The sequence below is a fragment of the Carcharhinus amblyrhynchos genome, chromosome 12, assembly GCF_965287045.1.
Source record: "Carcharhinus amblyrhynchos chromosome 12, sCarAmb.v2.hapA, whole genome shotgun sequence".
Lineage (NCBI taxonomy): Eukaryota > Metazoa > Chordata > Chondrichthyes > Carcharhiniformes > Carcharhinidae > Carcharhinus > Carcharhinus amblyrhynchos.
The window spans coordinates 55,646,564-55,670,150 of NC_137335.1; the positions used below are offsets into that span (position 1 = coordinate 55,646,564).

The 23,587-nt window shown below is 40.8% G+C and overlaps 1 protein-coding gene across 1 annotated transcript in view; it reads left to right on the plus strand.

Moving 5' to 3' along the window:
• Positions 1-23,587, plus strand: part of iars2 (isoleucyl-tRNA synthetase 2, mitochondrial) — a 75,183-nt gene that overhangs the window by 33,371 nt on the left and 18,225 nt on the right. Inside the window, exons 14-15 of the mRNA XM_080200553.1 lie at positions 6,975-7,068; positions 16,025-16,133. Coding sequence (XP_080056679.1) covers positions 6,975-7,068; positions 16,025-16,133 — 203 coding nt within the window. The remainder of the gene's footprint in view (positions 1-6,974; positions 7,069-16,024; positions 16,134-23,587) is intronic.

Below are 23,587 nucleotides of genomic sequence, written 5' to 3' on the forward strand. Positions count from 1 at the left end.
TTTCTCCTCATCTGTGTCCTAAATGGTCTACCCTGAATCCTCAAATTCTGACCCCTTGTTCTGGATTCTCTTGCCATTGGGAATATCCCTACTGCATCCAGTCATCCTATCTATTCCTGTTAGAATTTTCTACGTTTCAGTAAGATCCTCCTCATTCTTCTAAACTCCAGCGAATATAATCCTTATCTTCAGTCCTGCCATCCCAGGAATCAGTCTGAAGCCTTTGCTACACTCCCTCCGTGGCAAGAACGTCCTCCTTCAGATAAGGAAACCAAAACTTGCACATACAGTTGTGGTCTCACCAAGGCTCTGTATAACTGCATCAAGACATCCCTGCTCCTGTACTCAAATGTACTTGTGTGAAGGCCAATAAGCCATTTACCTTCACCACATGTTGCACCTACATATTTACTTTGTGACTGGTGTACAAGGACACCCAAATCTTGTTGCACATTCCTGTCTCTCAATCTATAGCCATTCAGATAATCTGCCTTCCTGTTCTTGCTATCAAAGTGGATAATGTTTAACCACATTATACTGCACCTTCCTTGCATTTGCCTACTCTCTCAACTTGTCCAAATCACACTAAAGCACCTCTGCGTCCTCACAGCTCACCCATTTATTCCTATTCTTTGTTCCCTGCCTGCCAGCTAGTTTTCTCTCCATCGCAATACACGACCCTCAATCCCATGTGTTTTAATTTTACATGCAGCTCTCTTATGTGGGCCTTTGTCAAAAGCCTTCTGAGAGTCCAAATAAACCACATCCATTGGCTCTGCTGATCAATGTTACTAGTTACATCCTTGAAGCATTCCAGTAGATTTGTCAAGCATGATTTCCTTTTGTAAATCCATCCAGACTCTGACCACTGTTTTCCAAGTGCTGTGCTATAAATTCTTTGATAATGGATTCTAGCATTTCCCCACTTCTGACATCAGGCTGACAGGTCTAAAAATCCCGGTTTTCCCTCTACCTCCTTTTTACATTGTGAGATTACATTAGCTACCCTTAGCTAGACTTCGGAGTCTAAAACCTTGGGAGATGACGACCAATGCATCTACTATTTCCAGAGCTACTTCCTTTAGTACTCTGGGATGTAGATTATCAGGCTCTGGGGATTTATTGCCATTCAATCCGATCAATTTCCCCTACACCATTTCCCTACTAAAACCGATTTCCTTCAGTTCCTTACCAGAAACAACATTTCTGGTAAGTTGTTTGTGTCCTCCTTTGTGAAGACAAAACCAAAACATGTGTTTAGTTCGTCAGCCATTTCTTGTTTCCCCCTTATACATTCCTCTGTTTCCAAATACAAGTGACCTACACTGGCTTCATCGATCATTTCCTCTTCACATACTTATAACAGCTTTTACAGTCAGTTTTTATATTCACCACAAGCTTACACTCATACTTTATTTTCTCCATCTTAATCAATCCCTTTGTCCTCCCTTGTTGAATTCTAAAATGCTCCCAATCCTCAGGTCTGCTGTTTTTTCTGGCCAGCTTGTATGCCTCTTCCTTGGCTCGTGCCTCTTAAGGTTAATTTCCTGCTCAAGACATTGAGAAGAAAACAACTAATATCCTCGGTGATTGTTTTATTCCTCCTCGATCTTTCCTTGGTACCTGATAGGATCCATTATAATGCATAATCATCTGCCGCTCTAATCTGTAAGTGGGGCTATCCTTAACTGTTCAATCCTTAGCCATGCCATTTCTGGCAATAGCTTATTTTTATAGGATCTCCTTCAGAGATCCTGAAGGATCTGACCACAACCGGTTGCATTTCTTATCCATATGTTGTGCTTCAGCGACCTCACCTTTAGGCAAGGGATAAATCTCCATTTATGCTCCTGACGTCAGGCTGACAGGTCTAAAAATCCCAGTTTTCCCTCTAACTCCCTTTTTACATTGTGAGATTACATTAGCTACCCTTAGCTAGACTTCAGAGTCTAAAACCTTGGCATTCCTGCCTTTCTACTATAAATTCCATTGTTGTCTTTTTGGTGGTCAACTGCTTGTCTGGCATTAAGTTTTGGCTGAGTTGTTGTTTGCAGCCACCATCCAAACTATTGCAGCACCCTCACTAACTCATTTCCCCATACTTGCTGCTTGTTGACTGTACGTAACTTCAACATTCTGTCTGATCCACCACTGAGCTCCATGTTCCATTTCCCATCTGGTGTCAAGACAATCTGGCTTCACCTTTTCCTCATTGTTTTCTCCCACAGATACCTTACACCTTCATTCCATCTGGATGCTGAAACTCTCTTTCATTGCTTTTATCCTTTTCTAGACTTGATTTCTCAAATACCTGCCTTGCTAGATTTTGGTGCTCTGACCCTGTTCTTACTTGAACATTCTTTTCAACCTATTGGTTATGGAGCCTTCAGCCTTTTTCTCAATTCATTCCTAAATCTCTATTGCTCCTACTTGCTTCAATTTCAATAACCAGACTTTTTGCTCATCCGTTTCTTCCTCTATAAAGGTGTTACAGCTATTAGTGGTTTACAGAATTTAAAGTTAAAACTTGTGGTATGTTGCTAAAGATGATTAGGATGTTATTGGGAAGACTACCTCTGACCGCTTACTTTTGCATTTGCTCCTTTTCTAAAAAAAAATCTGCTTGTTCAACTCAGCTCGATTATGTCTGCACTGTCAAAATTCAAAACTTCCTAGTTGTTGATGTGCTTGGCTATTCCTTTACATTCACTTTTAATGCCCTTGTCCCCATTAAGATCTTTGCTATTTCCCACCTTAGCCATCCCCTGGTACTGACCCACGGAGTTCAAGGGGTGCAAACTTGAACATATCTAGCATTCAACTGGTTTGGCCACCATTGCCAGATCTAATTGCCACATCAGGTTTACTGGGTTTTAGCCTTTTCCAAAACTGTCCACTACAGAGTAAAGAAACCTACAGCTTATTTACCCCAATGCCAGCCACCTCCTTAAATCTCCTTCCCTCCAATAGAAAGTGCAAGGAATTCACATAGATTTATTTGTCACCAAGATGGAGTTGGTCTGTTCAGTTGCCTCTGCTGCTTCCCTGGCTGACTGAGCAAAGTTCTGCTCTCCCCACTGCTACCACACCCTCGGAATCCCATTCTTTTGTACATCATCTCCCCTCACCCTGACCCAATGTCTCTCTGCATGTATTCATTAGATCCACTTCCTAGTCCTTCCAACTCACTTTCAACCCTGTATCCTACCTCAAGCACTATGTCTTTATGCTGGTGGAAAATAAATAAAATATATTCTGAAGTCATTTCAATTGCTGTATGGTATTGAGTATTTTTTTTCTGCTGAAAATTTTAAACTTGTTGAAGAAAGGTCTTAGCTTGGGCACTTGTTTTCTATGATGAATAATGTACAGATGCAGTGTCTCAAACCTGGCTGTCTGAAAACTGGCAATGTCCAAAGATAGGCCATTTACTTAAGTTCGTGTGCACAAATTCTAATTAATATTAGATGAGTAAAATATCTTAATAGTTTGTTTGGCTCAGTGCTGCATTGGCACGGTGATGAGTTGTCAGTTTTGTGCACCTGTCTAGACCAAGTGACCCATGACCCAGCCTGAACCACCTGACCCAAAATCCAGCCAGATCCGGAAACTAGCCAGGACTTGGTCCTGAGCTTGCTGGTTTTGAGATACCGTCCGTGTGTTATCAACAAAGATTCTGCTTTCTGCATTGATTCCATTCCAGAGCTGCAGTTGTGCAAAACTTCATTAGTAAAATGATGTGACATGCAACAATAGTCACAGCTGATCAAGTGATTTCTCACATTTTGTCCTGTGTATGTGAATCAATTTATTTACGGTGGGAAGTCTATTTTAATTTTGAGGATGAAAGTAATCCGCCTTCCCACTGACCCAGAATCCCACAGTTGCTTCCTCTAAGTTTTGTCCATGGTAGATTTTGCAGATTGCCTCAAGATTAATATAAAATTCAAAATCATATTTGACACTTGTGTAAGAGGTTGCTGGGATAATTAAATTCAGCTGGTAGAATGGACAGGGATACAAACTTTGAAAGGAAATTGACTAATAATATTACGTGACAAGTGAAAAATATCACAAGAAGTTACTTGATAAATGATGTTCTGGACAACATGGAAGTCTTATTTTGTCTGAATAACTAATACTATTGTTAAATGTTAGTGTTCAAGTTCATGGGTTCCCCCACTTACAGCATTATAGGAATGTATAATGTTCCTGTGATTTTGTCCAAGTTTTACTGCCTTTTTTAAAGTGCATTTTTTATTTCCCTTATAAACTGTGTGCGCATAAAATGGTTCCTGCAAATGGTTTTGGTGTACGTGTGTGTCTTGAAACAGTGATCCTACAGGCAGCTTAAATTTCAAAATTATCAAATGGTTTTGAGATAGTTTTTGAGTTATATTTAATGGCAAAATACTGTTTTTCCGCTGTTTAGGCAACACTTAAATTAAGTTTAATTGTTGTGATAGGAATTAATGCAAATAAAGTTAAATTATTTTCAGTTAACCACAGGGATAATAATTTCATTCCAAAAACAAGTTTTGGGTAATGAGAAATAACGAACTAAAATAATTCTTAGAGTCAGCTTTCATGTTACTATCAAAATGCATCTTAATTAGCTCTTGTCTACTTTGCAATGTACCTTTGTACTGGGAGTGCCACGCTGAAGTTGTAAAGCAGCCTGGCCCAAATAAAACTTGTGTGTATTTGATTGAAACTGGTGCTCGGAACCATATGTATTTTTCTTTGGGGGTGGTAGCAGTAAAATGCAATTTATCGCCTCTTCAAAATGGCAGGCTTAAATTTGCAGTGATTACTTTTGTACAATCTGCTTTTATTATTTAGAATTACAGTTCCCAGAACTGTATTTATGTCACTGGAATGCAAGTTGTGCAGTCTGAACAGAGGCAATGTGCCTAATTTCTCAGACTGCACCAGTATCATTCAGTCAGGTGAACTGCAATATTTTGCTTTGGTGTCTAGCATATTTTGAGTTTTTCAGAATAATTTGAAGAAAAGTTAGAAAATAAATTCCATTTAGGTATGTTTGTATGATGGTTTTTCTTCCTTTTATATTTGGCTGTCTCCTATTTTATTGCACATGTGGATTTTACTGCAATGATGTTTAACCTGAATTGAAGCGGGGATAAAGCAGGGGTTACATTAGATCGGACACTTGGATGTAATTTGGCCCCCATTTTAAACCAAGCATTCTGAGAATTTTATATGATTTTATTTAACAGTTATAGTTAATTGCTATCGTTGTGATCATTTAGAAATAAAACACTGCATTTGGTTGGAGCTTGAAAGTTTCTCTGCAGTACGGAATGAGAAAATAGCGGAGACAAAATGTGAAGTACTACTGCACCATCATTGATGGGAGGGTGTAATTGCAGAACATTCAAGTTTGCAAAGGTTCCATTTTAAGTATGGACATTGTTTCTCTTCCCACACCTAGTGTTGCACAAGATTTTCATTTGATTCCATAGTGAGTTTTACCTGGAACAGGTTGCCACCAGAGGCTTCTAGCTTGAGATACCAGTCCGCACCAAGCATGGTTGACCAGGAGTATTTCCCACTCTGCAGCCTGTCATTAGCAGGCATTGGAAGGCTTGTTGGCCGTTATGAACATACCTTCCTTGACCACCTAGACCTGAGTGGATCTCAAACCCAGAGCTTCTGGTTTAGAGGTAGGGATGCTGCCCACTGTGGCAAAAGACCTCCTAAGTATGGGCATAGGAACTTATAATTCATGTCAAATTTTATTATAATACAAATCATTGTTCACAATTCTGCCACAGTATTACCAATAGGAATGTGAACATGCTGGAGAATGTACAAAAATTATTTATGAGGATGTTGCCAGGAATTAAGAATTTGAGCTTTGAGCTGAGCAGAAATTTAATTGAGGCATATAAAATTATAAGGGCCCTTGAAAGAGTAGATAGAAAGAGCTTTTTCTATTACCAAAGAAGGAGAAGGATTAGAAGGGAATTGAGTATAGAGTGGTGAAGGTGTGGAACTCATTGCCTGAAAGAGTGGTAGAGGCAGGAAAACTCATCGTAATTAAAAAAAAAAATTAGATATGCACTTGAGATATAATAAGCTACAAGGCTATGGACTAAGAACTGAAATATGGGATTAGGCTGAATAGCTCTTCCTTGGCTGGCAGGGACGCAATGGACCTGTTTTTAAATATAATAACACAAAGTAAGGTTTTGCAGGCTGGCAATGAACAGTTGAGATTTTTCAATACAAGTGTTTTTAAAACACGCTGGATCTGAATATGAATTTAGGGCTCGTTTTTCTTTTGTATCACTCTTTTCCCCTGAAAGCATCGTCCTAATTCTTGAAGATAAATTTCAGCAGTCCTGAACCAGAGACTTTTTTGCTTTATCTCATGTATTTAATCAGTTTTAGTTTTGTTGGCTTCTTCTGTTGTTGCTTGACCTGTTTAAGCAAGCCTTCACTTTGTCAAAGTTGATTACCAGAGGGAAATTTCAACTTGAATAAGGTGAGCAGTTCCATAATATGAATCTATTTTTCTGGGCATGGATTTTTGAAAGATTCTCCAGCTGTTTTAGCATTTTCAATTTATAAACAACTTCAGCATTACATTTACGTTTGGTGTACTATGATGCTGTGCTGTTTGCTTTGATGTACCACAAATTAGATCAAGGTTACACCGCAGTTCTTGCCCATTATCGGCATCCATTAAATGGTAGGCTTTGGTTGAAGCTAAAGATGAGTTGTGTTTTCAAATCAGTAAATGAATTGGCAGTATGGGCATCATTCAGACAGAAAGGAACCTACTGTTACTTTCCCATTGATACTAAACACATCCAAAATGGTGCTTGTATTTACGGATGCAAAATATTTCAGTAAGTCAATTGTTTTGTACTTAAACTGTAGAGTGTATAAATATTTAACTTTTTGTAGGCAAAATTTAATTATAATCATGTTTTTTGTTTCTGCAGAGTGGTGGTTCTGATGTGTCTAATTATGTCAAGGGAGAGGATGTCTTGGATATTTGGTTTGATAGTGGCATCTCATGGTCACATGTGTTGGAAGGTGAGAAGTTAAATATTTACAGCGGTTACACATCTGTAAGGAATCGTTTTTTTTTGCCAAGCTTAATATTGGCTAAAATTGGTTGAAAACTAAGCTGAAAACACATTGGGCCATAACTTCTGGGAGACTGGCAATTGAATCGGATTGCTTCTCTGCTCATAGTTACTTAACTGGAAATTCAGGCACTCCTATCTCATCAAGCCTTCTGATTCAGGCCAGAAAAGATCTATGTAGTGCACTCGGCTGCCGTGGCCTTCTGTCCAGGAGGGAAGGAGGATACCTCTTTTGTATGGCTCCAGCTGCCATAAAGCAGATACATTTAAAGTTCCAGCCACTGAGAAACCAGGGAGAAGGTATTTTTCTAAGGTAAGTGGGCAGATAGAAGGATGGTAGGAGTTGAGGGCCTGAATACGATTACTGTCGCTGGAGAGGTAGTGTTGATCGACTAGCAGGACTGTTGGTGGACAAGTCCCCAGGGGCGGATGGAATGCATCCCAGGGTTCTGAAGGAAATGGCAGAGGTGATAGTAGACGCCTTAGTGATTTAGAGACTAAATAGGCTGGGTCTGTACTCGTTGGAGTTTAGAAGGATGAGGGGGGATCTTATAGAGACGTATAAGATAATGAAGGGGATGGATAGGGTAGAGGTAGAGAGATTCTTCCCGCTCAGAAAGGACGGCAGGACTAGAGGGCACAGCCTCAAGATAAGGGCGGGGGGCAGTTTAGAACGGAGTTGAGGAGGAACTTCTTCACTCAAAGGGTGGTGAATCTCTGGAATTCTCTGCCTGTTGAAGTGGTGGAGGCTACCTTGCTAAATATATTTAAGTCACGGGTAGATAGGTTTTTGGTAGGCAAGGGAATTAAGGGTTATGGGGAGAAAGTGGAACTGAGTCACTTCAGATCAGCCATGATCTTATTGAATGGCGGGGCAGGCTCGAAGGGCTAGATGGCCTACTCCTGCTCCTACTACTTATGTTCTTATGTTAGATTTGGGAGTTTGGGTGGACAGTGGGATTGCAGGGGGAAAATGTGGTGTTTGGGGATGGCATTCATGGATGGCTAGGACTGTCTTTGGGGGTGTAGTTGTGGTGCAAGAGTAGCTGGAGGATAGCGAGAGAAGTCGGGGAGCATGGATGTAGTCGGGGTGGGGAGCACAACTGGAATGAGGGTTCATAATTGGGGCTGTGGATTACAGTGGGATTAGGGGAGGGTAGTTAGGATTTTAGTTATGGGGTCCTGTGGGCAGTTATGGGTTTAGGGGGTGGTGTGGAGGGGATACCTGTGGGGTGAAGAGAACAGTAGGGTGGTGGGGTTGTAGTTGGCGGGTTGGTCTCAGTTGGAACCATCCAATGTTTGCAGTTTGAATTGCATTATCAGATCTTTCCCAATACAGGGCAATAGGCTAACAGAAGTTTGGACTTGCTGGGCAATTGTTATGCAGTCCATACCTGGAAACATCCAGTGGGGTGTTCCCAGCACATGTTTGTGGCACCCCAAGATATACTGTCCTGGATCTCAGTAGTTACAGGCCAGTAAATAAGCTATAAACTGAATATCAGTGACCAAGTCAAAGAGTAGTTTTTATAGATTCTAATAGTTGCTTTATTTTCTTCCCAAACAATGAGTATGCAAGAATTTTCAAAAGATATATTTTGTTGTATTGTTGCCTCAATAATACTTGACTACGCCACTTTGTTTGTGATATTGCTAATAGTAGTAACTAGTTCATAATTTGAGAATGAGCCATAAGTCTGCTCAAAATTAATTATTATACTATGCTAATGAATGATAAATTTGTACAAGTACTAAAAATGTTGATGCAAACTAGTATGTCATCGTGAGATAAATCCTAAGGTTCTTGTAGAGAAAAAGTGCTTTGACCTGAGATTGTTTCTGTATACATTTACTTTCATAATGACAAAAGTAGCTGGTATGGTGACCTTGAAATGTCCTTCCTTTGCACTTTGGCTAAACCTAGCTTATCATAGGAATGGATTGTGAAAGTCAATGAAATGAAGACCCAAGTCTCATTTTAGACTGATCCTTGCCCAGGGTGTGAAAGGTGTGACCCACCTAACTGTTGGTTGCTTTTTAGGCAAAGTAAAGTGCCAAGTTCAACAAGAATATCTTGCCTGTTATAAATACAGAGTTTTTAGTCTGCAACATGATCATGAAGTCACTGATCTATTTCCTACCTTGTTGCTATTTGCGTTTTTTTTTAAACCAGTGATTTTATACATTTGTTACTCTGCAATCTTACTAGACAAAACTTTATTTCTATTTTAGGCTTTTCCAGTCACATTTTTTGGAAGTTAAAACCTGTCACATTCCAACCAAATATATTCTGAGAAACAATTACCATGCCTCACCCACTTCTGCCATATAAACTCTGAAATTAAAAATATACTCTAATCCTTTAGGACAATCGTGATAAAACCTCTTAAATTGAACTTCAGTAACTTGTTTCCTACCTCTTCACCTTTGTCCTGACCCCATCTTTTCACAAACAGGGTGGTGCATAAACCTCATGAATTCTTAAATGCACCATCCTTCCCTTACTTCACCCAGCTGATGATCAGAAGCTCAATATAAAAGCTATGCTATTAATGGTAGTTACACATGGTAGTGTGGCTTTGTCAAGGCTATGTTTTTCGGAGCCATAACACAGGAATTCCTCATAACCATTCCCACGAATGGGGCAGAGGGATCCAGACCCACAGGGTTTTACTCTCCTGATTTCTCTTGCACCCTTTATTAGTGATTCTTTACTTCCTGCCAATTCACAGCAGAACTAACCACGTAATGAAAGTATTGATCTACAACAGGATATTTTTGGTGTAGTCATGTAGTCTCACCGAATACAATTTTCTCCAGTCGGGTGCTGTTCAGATTTTTGTTGAGTATCCTGGTTGTGTAAGAATGAATGACTTCACAATTGGAAGAATATATTGTAATAGAACAGGAGATTTTCTGAAGCATTCTTAAGATTTTGGCTTGGTGTTTCAGAATACAAATGGGAGCGTGGCTTAGTAGGAGGACAGTGGACCAACAGTTACATGCAAATGAAAGATAACATTCTCGATCTTAAATCAAAGGCAATCTTTTATTCTCAGTCAAAATATAAAGGTAAAAACGTTTCAGCTGGGTGCTTATTCCAAATAGATGATTGCACTATTCATGGGTATAAACCATTGAGAAAGCAATACTTTATACTTGTATAACATCTCAAAATGCTTTGTATATCATCAATTACTTTGAAAACAATTATCACAATGATGGATGACTTGGAGGGAACCTTGTAGGTGGCAGCATTCCCTTATGCCTTCTGCCTTTTTCCTTCTAGGTGGTAAAGATGCAGAATTGAAAGATTCTATTGATGAGTTACTGCAGAGCATCTTGTAGATAGCACATAATGCTGATCTGAAAAAGAGTCACATGTACTTGAACTGTTAACTCTTTCTTTCTCCGTAGATGCTGCCAGATTGGCTGAATTTTTCCAGCATTTTCTATTTTTACTGTGTTCTGGCGTTGGAGAGTGAACGTTTAAGGTGTTGTATGGGATGTTGATCAAGCAGGCTGCTTTGTCTTGGATGTTGTTAGACTTTGAGCTTTTTTGGAACTGCACTGCCCAGGCAAGGGGAGAATATTTCATCACGTTTCTGAATTGTGCCTTAGACAGGCTTTGGGAATTCAGGAGGTGAGAACACCCAGCTCCCAACTTGCTCTTGTATCCACAGTATTTGTATGGTAGTCCAGTTCAGTTTCTGGTCAGTGGCAACTACCAGAATGTTGATGGTGAGGGAGTCAGTGGTAATAATGATGTTGAATGTCACAGGGAGATGGTTGAATTGTCTTTAGCTGGGGATAGTCATTGCCTGATACGTGAATGTTATTTGCCACTTATCTGCTCAATCTTGAATGTTGTCTAAGTCCTACTGCATGTGGGCATAGACTATTTCACTTTGAGGAGTTGCAAATGGAACTTCTTGGCCAACTGCTGCCTTGCTGTCAAGAGTAGTCATTCTTACCTCACTTTTGTGCATGTTTGAACCAAGGCAGTAATGAGGTCAGGAGATAAATGGCCCTGGCAGAACCTAAACTCAGCATCAGCAAGCAGGTTGTTGCTGAGTAGGTGCTGCTTGATAGCACTGTTAATGACATCTTGCATCACTTTGAGAGATTGAAAGTAGGCTGATCGTGCAGTAATTGGCAGGATTAAATTGGTCCTGATTCTAATGCCCAAGACACACCTGGAGGTGGGATTCCATGTTGTTGGATAGATGCTTGCGTGGTAGCTCTTCTAGAACAGCTTGGTTAAGGACACAACTAGTTCTGCTGCACAAGTATTCAGTGCTGAAGCCAAGGTCTGTAGCCTTTTCTGTATTCCGTGCATTCAGCCATTTATTGATATCACAAGAAGCGAATTGAACTGTCTGCAGAGTGGCATCCATGATGATGGGACCTCAGCAAGGTTACGATGAATCATCCATTCAGCACTTCTGGCTGAAAATAGTCACAAGTGATTCAGCCTTGTCTTTTACACCAATATGCTGCATACTCCCACCATTGAAGATGGGATATTTGTGGAGCCTACTCCTTCGGTTAGTTTAATTATCCACTACCATTCAGAACTGGGTGTGGCAAGACTGCAGAGCTTTGAGCTGATGAGCTGGTTGTGAGATTACTTAGCTCTGTCTGTAGTATGCTGCCATCACTGTTTTAGCATGCATGTGTGGTAACTTCATCAAATTGGCACCTCATTTTTAGGTATGCGTGGTGCAGCTCCTTGCATGCCCTCCTGTACTCCTCATTGAACTAATCTTGCTCCCCCGTCATGATAGTTATGGTAAGGTAAGGGAGTTGAGATTACAGATTGTGATTGAATACAAGTCTGCTGCAGATGGCCCACGCCACCACCTGGATGCCAAGTTTTGAGCTGCTAGATCTGATCTTGAGTCTATCCCATTTAGCAAAATGCTAAATGAGAAAGTTTTATTGTACGGAAAACATAGATTTGTTGAATTGTTGGAGATATTCTTTTTCTGGATTAAATCGAAGGTCCATTGGCCTCTGCTTGGCGGACAAAAAAAGTCCATTTTGCTACTTGACAGGCAGGGAGTTCTCAGTGTCCAGCCAACGTTCTCCCCCACCCAAAACACCAAAACAAATTAATTGGTCATTCAGCCAATGTGGAAACTTGCCATTTATTATTTTGCCTCTTTGTTTCCCTGTTAAGCAGGCTATACTTTAAAATAAATCCTTTGATTATAAAGTGCTTTGGGAAATCCTAAAGATATAAGATGTTTTACATTCAATACTTTCTTCAGACACATCTTGATTTTGCAAGCGTCTTGCACATGATTTGCAAATAAACTTTGGAGGTATTAAACAGACATGCCACATTAGATGCAACTGTAGCAATAAATTGTATTTTACATGATATAAGACTCCTATTGTTACAAAACATTGTTCTGCCCAATGTACCAGAGCTACAGGACAATCAGCAAGTACAAAAACATTTAGTTAGACAGAAAGATGGCATCTATCTTTTTGGAAGACATTTGTTTTTGACGTGGACTTTAACATAAGTGGTTTAATGACTTGAAGATAAATGGATTAATATATGTTGGTAGAAAAGACTTGGTAGTTGAGCATTAAGATGCAATAACCTCTTTCAACACCATCATATTTGATAATGTTTAACAGATCAGGTCAGCTAATTTTTTTAGATGAGCATATCTTTACTTTTTTATTTGTCAGTCAAAGGGCAAACATAAGGCAAAGGTTGATTTTATTACTCTACATCTTGCAGTAAATTATCTATTATAGAATTCTTTTGAGGAAATTGAACATTTTAACCTTTTAAAAGTTTGACTTTTCAACAGATTTTGACCCATTCTTTACTAGATCTGTACAAATTTTTGATATCCCAGATCAACTCTTCTTAGCAGAAGAGATTTCCAAACTTCACCACCATTGCTTGTAAGTGTTTCCAAGCTAGCTCCTGAATGATCTGGCCTTTTTAAAGTTATGTCTCATTGCCCTAGACTCCACAACCTGGGGAAAAACATACTAATCATCCCAATAGTTTCTCTTGATATCATGTAAACATCAATAGAATCACCTCATCACAATCTAAATTCTAAGAACTGCACCTGGTTTGTGCAATATTGTCTGCTAATTTAATCTATTCAATCTATGCTCCATTTTGATAAATCTACACTGCACTCTCTTCAGACCAATACATTCTTCCTAAGCTAAGATGCACAGAACATGGTATTCCAGATGTAGTCCACCCAGGGCATTTTGAGGGCTATAAGAAACAGAATAGTCCACTGATTAAATAACACATTTTTGAAAATCGCATTCTGAACCACTTTAGTTTAAAATGTCTGACTATTGAAAAAAACAGTTTCATTACTGATATAATTCTAAAGGTCGGAGCTATAATATTTTATTAGTTTTTCTTTTACAGTTTGCTTACTCATTAAAGTAAATATATCCTTATCAAACTATCTTTCATTTTGGCATTTTCAGGAAGTATGTCTTAATTATATGGCCCCCTAAACTTCTGGGACTTTGGAAGAGATTTTTATCTCATAGTTGGGAAGCACTGTGGCCCATCAGGCCATATTCCCTTTTTCTTCCTCACCAAAAGCCCTTAATAGTTTCATTGTCACAGCTAAACAGAAACTTATTTAAAGGTATTTTACTTGAGATTTGTGTATGTGAACTGAAAAGTGATCTGAAATTTTGAGTTATAAATGACATAAATATACACTGGACTCACTTTCTTTTCAGATCAATGATCATTGCATTTATTTCTGAGCACCATAGGTCTTGCATTTGATGAAAACCACTAGTACAATCTCAAAATTGTTCATCCAATATATAATTATAATCACAAGAGCAGTGCTAATTTTTGTGAGTTATCCAGATTACTGCCATAATCATTAGTTTCCTTCCTCCTCCTATTTAATATCTTCTTCTGTTCAAATTGTTTTGCTTAATCTTAGCCAGAAATCTCGAACAAGAAAAGCAGATCATTAGACCTTGTGAGAATTTCTGCTCTTGAAATACCTCTTACCAGTATGATCGAACTTCAGGGCCAGAGCTTTGCACAGTTGTGACTTCCAGCCTCAGCCATTGTAATGGTCTCCTTGTCAAACTTGTATCGTAAGGTCCATTTGTACCACATATATTCTGTCCTGAATAAAGCCACACTCACTAATTTCCTCCCTACCCTTGCTGACCCGCATTGGTTCTCTGTTTCTCAGTGTATTGAATTTAGATTGTCCATCTCTAAATCAGTTCTCAGTCCCACTACCCTTTTCTTGCAGTCCCCTTCATGCTTGTATCCTTTCTCGGAAGCACCACTTCTTTCCTCCTGATTTTCTGTGCATTTTCAACCTTTTTGTCCAACCATTGGTGGTGGAGACTTAAATAGCCTCAATTTCTCTCCACATCTTTATCTTTGCTTCCTAAAATCTGTGAAAGCCCACCAGTTGTCCAAGTATTTGTAATGTTTCTTGCTGTTTTTTAGACATTAAAGATATATAAATAAAAATTGTTATTGAATCTCAAGACTATTTTTGATCACGGTATTTTTCCTGGTTTCTCTCTCCCCATCCCCTCATTGTGTTAAGATAGACAGTTATTTGACTAACTTCTGTCTTGATGTATGCTTAGAAATACATTAAACATCCTCTTGTGAATTGCAGTAATAACTATCCATGTATGTAGATTATCTGATATAAAACATCTTATCAAAAGTCAAGTCCTTTAGTAACACTGATCATCCAATATAGGATAATGTCATTATTATATTGTATTTGTTAAACTGTGGTATATACTTTAAATGACAATTCACAACATTGGAAATTGGAAGTTGCCAGGCACTTCCTTATTGGGGTGGGATGAATAATTGGAGTGAGAGTCAATCCCAGGCAACTCTTGCAGCCGCCTGGCAGCCTGTAGGATTGAGGTTTGGGGGCATTTGTCATGGTCAACATTATCATAAGGCAGAGGTAGAGCACTCAGTGGCAGGGATATAACTTATATATTAAAAATAACTCAGCAGGAGGTATCTGCATGAAGAAGTTTTCAGAAAGTCTTTTCCCCCACTTAGGTGCTGTTTGGTGTAGTGCTTTCTTTAATAGACTGTTAATAACCTAGTGCTTTATTTAACACTGAGCTTCAGAGCCCATCACTAAGACTGACCATTTTCATCCCCAGTGATATTATCGACCTCCATCCCTTAGTGCCGAAGTTCTTATTTATGCCTTTGTTGCTGGGAGATGTGATAATTCCAATACTTTCTCGGCTGGCCTCCTTACTCCACCCTCAATAAATTTCAACTCACCGAAAAATTGATGCCTGTATCCTATCCCACACTGCATCCAATCTCCCAAAGCTTCAAATATAAAATTCTTTTTCTTGTGTTTAAATCACTTTGACTCTTAATTTCTTTACAACCTTCTTCAGTTTGCAGACTTCTTAAAGGGCTGCCAATCTTCCAGATATAGTCTTTTGTGCATCTCCCACTCTCTTTGCCCCACCATTGGCTGCTGAGCCTTCAGCCATCAAAGTCCTTATTCTAAAATTTCTTCTGCCTCTTCATCTCCTCTTACATAGAGCACCCCTGTTTACCAAGCTATAGTCACTTCTAACGTGTGTACTTTTAGCTTCCTGTCCATTTTTGTCTCACTACACTTCTGTGATGCCTTAGCGTGTCTCTCTGCATCAATGCAAGCTGTTCTCATTAGAAGAGGTGGGCAAAAGAACAGAGAACTTAAACTTAAAAAGTAATAGTGTGATTATCTGTGAGGGAAAAAAATCCATTTTCAGTTTGTATAATCGCACAATAAAATTTCTAAATTGCAAGATGAATTTTTCATAAATGTGAATAAGAAGATTTATCTGAATCTCTTATTGAACAAATTCTGTTCTCTTTCCAGATACAAATAACATTGCAGATGTGTACATGGAAGGGAAGGATCAGCTGGGTGGTTGGTTTCAATCCTCTCTGCTCACCAGCATAGCAGCTCAGAAACAGCTTCCATATAGGTTAGTACTTTATTAACCTAATTAGCTAGATTCATAGAATCAAATAATGCTTGTGGTGCATATTGGCCACTCGACCTACCATGCAGGTTGGAAAACCAGCTATCCAGCCTAATCCCACTTTCCCACCTTTGATCTGTAGCCTCGCAGGTTATGGCATCTTTTTTTTGAGATGCGTATGCAGGCAGCTTTTAGATAAGTTGAGATTTTTGCCTCCACTACCCTTTCAGACAGTGAATTCCAGACTTCCAGAACACTTTGGATGAAAAGATTTTCCTCATCCCCTTCCTCTAATCCTTATACCAATCCCTTTAAATATGTGCCCTTGTATCCATGGACCTCTCTGCTAATCTACATAGGTCCTCTCCATCCACTCACAACCTTGTACATCTCAAATCAAATCTCCCTCAGCCTCCTCTGTTCCTAGGAGAACAATCCCAGTCCATCCAATCTTTCCTTGTAGCAGTAACTTTCCAGTTTTGGCAACATCCTCGTAAATTCTTTTAGTGTAATTAATTTTTAATGACGTTAATAATTTACACATTAAAACAGATTAGCTTGTACATTTAAGATAATTTCCTTTCCTCCTCTGATCACTGCATGGTTGACAAAGAGCATGTTGAATTTTTTAGATCATTTTGGTAAACTTAATGTTTGCCGTGCTAAACCTAAGGGCTCATGTTGAGATGTAGGAATAAGAAATTCTGCTTCCCCTTTGCGCTCATCCATATAATCCAATACGTGCGGCTTGGGATATAATCACTTCTGCACAAGCTGCTGTCTTTTAGTCAACTGGGGATGTTTTAATGGATTTGGTATGTGTGCTTGTTCTGAAAATTGTTTAATTTTCCCTAACCTAACTGGTGGTGCTTATCACTGCTTCATGCTTGTCTCTGTGCTGCTTTTCATGCAGTGAATTGTCCCAAAGTGGTTTGTTGAATTTGGTAAGTTGAAGCTAGAATGAACGCACAAGCATTATTCCAGAGCTAACAAACTGCACTCTCTCCTGTTTTGCTTTGCATATTGTACACCCTCCCTTTCCAGTTTTGTTTTTCAATTTGCAAGTTGTCGCCTTCTCTGTTTTCAGGATTATTTATCTCCTGCGCATGCAAAATCAAGGTGGGCAGCCTGCTCCTGGCCACCCTTCATATTCCTAGCTGGCTCCCAGGAGATTTGTAATTGGCTTGGGGGAGGCTGTCTACCAGCCTGCCCTTTTTTTTTGTTTTCTGTCTTCCTCCATCTACTTGATTTGATTTGATTTGATTTATTATTATCATATATATTAGTATGCAGTGAAAAGTATTGTTTCTTGCGTGCTATACAGACAAAGCAGACTGTTCATAGAGAAGGAAACAAGAGGGTGCAGAATGTAATGTTACAGTCATAGCTAGGGTGTAAAGAAAGATCAACTTAATGCAAGGTAAGTCCATTCAGAAGTCTGATGGCAGTAGGGAAAAAGCTGTTCTTGAGTTGGTACGTGACCGCAGACTTTTTTCCCGATGGAAGAAGTTGGAAGAGAATATGTCTGACAAATTTATTGGAGTTCTATGAGGATGTGTCTAGGGCGGTGGATAAAGGACAGCCGGTGGATGTGGTGTTTCTTGATTTTCAGAAGGCGTTTGACAAGGTGCCTCACAAGAGGTTATTACAGAAGGTCAGGGGGCATGGAGTTCGGGGTAGGGTGTTAGCGTGGATAGAGGATTGGCTGTCAAATGGGCAGAGAGTGGGGGTCAATGGGTGCTATTCGGATTGGCGGTTGGTGACTAGTGGAGTGCCCCAGGGGTCGGTGCTGGGGCCTCAGCTATTTACCATATATATAGATGATCTGGAGGAGGGAACCGAGTGTATGGTGTCGAAATTTGCTGATGACACCAAGATTGGTGGAACGGCAAATTGTGCGGAGGGTGTGGAGAGTCTGCAGAAGGATCTAGATAGGCTGGGCGAATGGGCCAGGAACTGGCAAATGGAATTTAATGTTGGCAAATGTGAGGTTGTCCACTTTGGTAGGAATAATGGTAGGAAGGACTATTACTTACGTGGCGAAAAACTGCAGCATGTGACAGTGCAGAGGGACCTCGGGGTCCTTGTGCATGAGTCGCAAAAACCCAGCCTGCAGGTGCAGCAGGTGGTCAGGAAGGCGAATGGGATGCTGGCCTTCATAACGAGGGGGATTGAATATAAAAGTAGGGAGGTCTTGCTGCAGCTGTATAGGGCACTGGTGAGGCCGCAGCTGGAGTAGTGTGTGCAGTTTTGGTCGCCGCACTTACGCAAGGATATTTTGGCCTTGGAGGGAGTGCAGAGGAGGTTTACTAGGCTGATTCTGGAGTTGAGGGGGTTGAACTATGAGGAGAGACTGAATAAACTAGGCTTGTACTCATTAGAGTTTAGAAGAATGAGGGGAGATCTCATTGAGATAGGATAGAGGCGGAGAGGCTCTTCCTGCTCAGAAAGGACAGTAGGACTAGAGGGCACAGCCTCAAGATAAAGGGGGGGGGCGGTTTAGAACGGAGTTGAGGAGAAACTTCTTCACTCAAAGGGTGGTGAATCTCTGGAATTCTCTGCCCGTTGAAGTGGTGGAGGCTGCCTCGCTAAATATTTTTAAGACGCGGGTTGATAGGTTTTTGATAGGCAAGGGGATTAAGGGCTATGGGGAGAGGGCGGGAATGTGGAACTGAGCCACGACAGATCAGCCATGATCTTATTGAATGGTGGGGCAGGCTCGAGGGGCTAGATGGCCTACTCCTGCTCCTATTTCTTATGTTCTTATGTTCTGTTCTATCTTCCCAATAGCATCTGTATCCTGGAACATTAAGCTGCCAGTCCTGTCCCTCCCTTAGCCATGTTTCAGTAATTGCTATGATATCCCAGTCCCATGTACCCATCAATACCCTGAGTTCATCTGCCTTGCCCATCAGGCCTCTTGCATTGAAATAAATGCAGTTTAATCCGGACTTCGCTTGCTCTCTGTCTTGCTGATCTGTCTGATACTAGGATTACTGACACTGCCTTTACTAATTAATGTGCTCTCTTTAACTTCCATGCTGACCTCAAACTTCTCTTCTGTCTCCCTACTGCTTTGGATCCCACCTCCCTGCCAAACTAGTTTAAACCCTCACGAGTTGCTCTAGCAAATTTCCCTGCCAGGACGTTAGTCTTCCTCCAGTTCAAATGTGACCCATCCCTCTTGAACAGATCAGCCCTTCCCCAGAAAAGATCCCAATGATCCAAAAATCTAAATCCCTGCCCCAGCTCTCAAGCCAGGCAGTCATCTGCCTAATCCTCCTATTCCTAGCACGTGGTACCGGTAGTAGTCCTGAAATTACTACCTTTGAGATCCTGCATCTCAATAAGATCATGGCTGATCATCCACCATACATTCCCCACATATCTTCATATACATTGGTCAAAACAGGGTATAAGGATAAACCCAGTAAGTACACACGCTAGTCAGCTTTACCTCAGTGATGGGAAAGCTTTTAAAAATAATAATCCGGAACAAAATTAACAGTCACTGGGCAAATGTAAATTAATAGAGAAAAACCAGTATGAATTTGGTAAAAGCAAACTGCATTCAATAAACTTGATTGTGTTTTCCAGTGAGGGTAATGCAGTTGATGTGGTGTATAGGGACTTTCAAGAGGCATTTGATGAAGTGCCATGATAGGATTGTCAGCATTTAGGTCAGTGGAATAAAAGTATAAAAGTGATAGCAGGGGTACAAAGTTGACTGACTGATAGGAAAACAGAGTAATGAATAGTTGTTTTTTGGAGAGGAAGGTTTATATTGAGGTACAGCAACGATTGATATTTGGACCCTGCTTTTCTTGAAATATATTCATGATCTAGACTTGAGTGTGCAGAGCACAACTTCAGAACGTACAGATGAACCAAAACTTGGAAGTGTTGTGAATTGTGGGAAAGCCAGAGATAGCCTCTCAAATGGACATAAAGTGATGGCTGGAAGGAGTGGCAACATAGCAGGTTCAATTTAAGTGATATACTTTTGGATGAAGAATGAGGAAAGACAATTCAAAATAAAGGGTACAGTCCTAAGGTGATGCAGCAACCTGGGGATATATGTCCATAAATTACTGAGGGGGTCACAGCAGATTGGCAAAGCAATTAATAATACATATGGGATCCTGGGCTTTAAACGGAGGCACAGAATGCAAAAGCAAGGAAGTTATGGTGACTATTTTTTAATACAACACTGGTTTGGTTTCAACTGCATTACTGGGTCCAACTCTTCTTTGATTTGAGTTATTATTGTCACATGTAATGGTATACAGTGAAAAATATTGTTTCTTGTGCACTATACAAACAAAGCATACCATTCATAGAGAAGGGAAGGAAAGGGTGCAGAATGTAATGTTACAGTCATGGCTAGGGTGTAGAGAAAGATCAACTTAATGTAAGGTAGGTCCATTCAGAAGTCTGAAGGCAGCAGGGAAGAAGCTGTTCTTGAATCGGTTGGCACGTGACCTCAGACTTTTCTATCTTTATCCTGACAGAAGAAGATTGAAGAGAGTATGTCCGGGGTGCATGGTGTCCTTGATTATACTGGCTTCTTTTCCGAAGCAATGGGAAGTCAATAGATGGGAGGCTGGTTTGAGTTATGGGCTGGGCTTCGTTCACCACCTGTTGCAGTTTCTTGTGGTTTTGGACAGAGTAGGAGCCATACCAAGCTGTGATATATCCAGAAAGGATGCATTCTGGGCACAGCAATTCAGGAAGGATGTGAGGGTCATAGAGAGTGCAGAAAAGATTTACAGGAATGGTGCCAGGGTTGAAAAACTTCAAGGATAATTGGAGAAGCTGGAGCTGTTCTCCTTGGAGAAGGCTGAAATGAAGTTTGTAGAGGTATTCAAAGTCATGAGGGGTCTAGATAGAGTTGATAGGGGAAAACTTCTCATTAGTGGAAGCGTTGAGAACCAGAAGGCACAGATGTAAAACAAAAGGCACAAGAATCAAGGGCAATATGAGGAAAAACTTTATTATGAAGCAAATGGTTAGGATCTGGAATAAACTGCCTGAGATTGTGGTGGATTCAACTGTAGTTTTCAAAAAGATGCTGGATAATTATCGGAAGAGAAAGGATTGACTAGTAATGGGGAAAAGTCAGCGAGAGGGACAGGATGAATTACTCTTGCAGAGCCACCAGGGACATGGCAGGCTGGATGGCTTCCTTTTATGCTGAAGATTATAACTATTCCTTTATACATTTAATGTACAGTTTGAAAATATCATTGCAGTTCACTTGGTATTTATAAAATTGAACAAAGTTTAATCAAGCTGTGGGTAATGGGTTTCACAGTGAACCTCACCTCTTCAACTTGCATGTGAACTCAACTAAGCTATAAACGTTCCATGCATGACAAATTAGGATGCTTTCAATCTCAAACATATTCCCTTTACAAAAGTACCCAGAGTTTAGCCTGGTATTTAATTGGCAACTCAAGTGTCTACACTTCCCGCTGCCTTGGCAGCCAGCATAATTAAGGACCCCACGAACCCTGGATAAGAACATAATAAGAACATAAGAAATAGGAGCAGGAGTAGGCCATCTAGCCCCTTGAGCCTGCCCCACCATTCAGTAAGATCACGGCTGATCTGTCGTGGCTCAGTTCCACATTCCCGCCCTCTCCCCATAACCCTTAATCCCCTTGCCTATCAAATACCTATCAACCCGCGTCTTAAAAATATTTAGCGAGGCAGCCTCCACCACTTCAACGGGCAAGAATTCCAGAGAGTCACCACCCTTTGAGTGAAGAAGTTCCTCCTCAACTCTGTTCTAAACCCCCCCCCCCCCCCCCCCCCCCTTTATCTTGAGGCTGTGCCCTCTAGTCCTACTGTCCTTTCTGAGCGGGAAGAGCCTCTCCACCTCTATCCTATCCATCCCATTCTTCATCTTAAATGTCTCAATGAGATCTCCCCTCATTCTTCTAAACTCTAACGAGTACAAGCCTAGTTTATTCAGCCTCTCCTCATAGTTCAACCCCCTCAACTCCAGAATCAGCCGAGTAAACCTCCTCTGCACTCCCTCCAAGGCCAAAATATCCTTGCTTAAGTGCGGCGACCGAAACTGCACACAGTACTCCAGCTGCGGCCTCACCAGTGCCCTATACAGCTGCAGCAAGACCTCCCTACTTTTATATTCAATCCCCCTCGCTATGAAGGCCAGCATCCCATTCGCCTTCCTGACCACCTGCTGCACCTGCAGGCTGGGTTTTTGCGACTCATGCACAAGGGCCCCGAGGTCCCTCTGCACCGTCGCATGCTGCAGTTTTTCGCCATGTAAGTAATAGTCTTTCCTACCATTATTCCTACCAAAGTGGACAACCTCACATTTGCCAACATTAAATTCCATTTGCCATTTCCTGGCCCATTCGCCCAGCCTATCTAGATCCTTCTGCAGACTCTCCACACCCTCCGCGCAATTTGCCGTTCCACCAATCTTGTCATCAGCAAATTTCGACACCATACACTCAGTTCCCTGCTCCAGATCATCTATATAAATGGTAAATAGCTGAGGCCCCAGCACCGACCCCTGGGGCACTCCACTAGTCACCAACCGCCAATCCGAATAGCACCCATTGACCCCCACTCTCTGCCTCCCATTTGACAGCCAATCCTCTATCCACGCTAACACCCTACCCCCAACTCCATGCCCCCTTCTGCAATAACCTCCTGTGAGGCACCTTGTCAAACGCCTTCTGAAAATCAAGAAACACCACATCCACTGGCTGTCCTCTATCCACCGCCCTAGACACATCCTCATAGATCTCCAATAAATTCGTCAGACATGACTTCCCCTTAACGAAACCGTGCTGCATCTGCTCTACCAAGCAATTCTCCTCAAGATGCCTCGCTATTTTCTCCTTGATCACGGATTCTAACGTTTTTCCTACAACAGACGTTAAACTAACCGGCCTATAATTCTCCGCCTTTTGCCTGCCACCCTTCTTAAACAACGGCGCAACGTTAGCCGTTGTTTATTAGAAGGCAAGAGACAAGGGGGAGTTGCACTTTTGATTAGGGAAAGCATCACGGCTGTACTGAGATGGGATATATCCCAGGGTTTGGCCACCGAGTCTATATGGGTAGAACTGAGAAATAAGGGGGAAATCACTTAAATAGGGTTGTACTATAGGCCCCCAAATAGTGAGCAGGAAATTGAGGAGCAAATATGTAAAGAGATTACAGACAGCTTCAAGGGGACAGCCATAGTATTAGAGGGTTAGATGGAGAGAAATTTGTTGAGTGTATTTAGGAGGAATTTCTCATTCAACATGTGGTGGCCCGACTAGAGAGGGGGAAAAACTTGACCTCCTCTTGGGAAATAAGGAAGGGCAGGTGACAGAAGTGTTAGTGAGGGATCACTCTGGGACCAGTGACTATAACTTTATTAGTTTTAAGATAGCTATGGAGAATGATAGGTCTGACCCTAAAGTTAATAT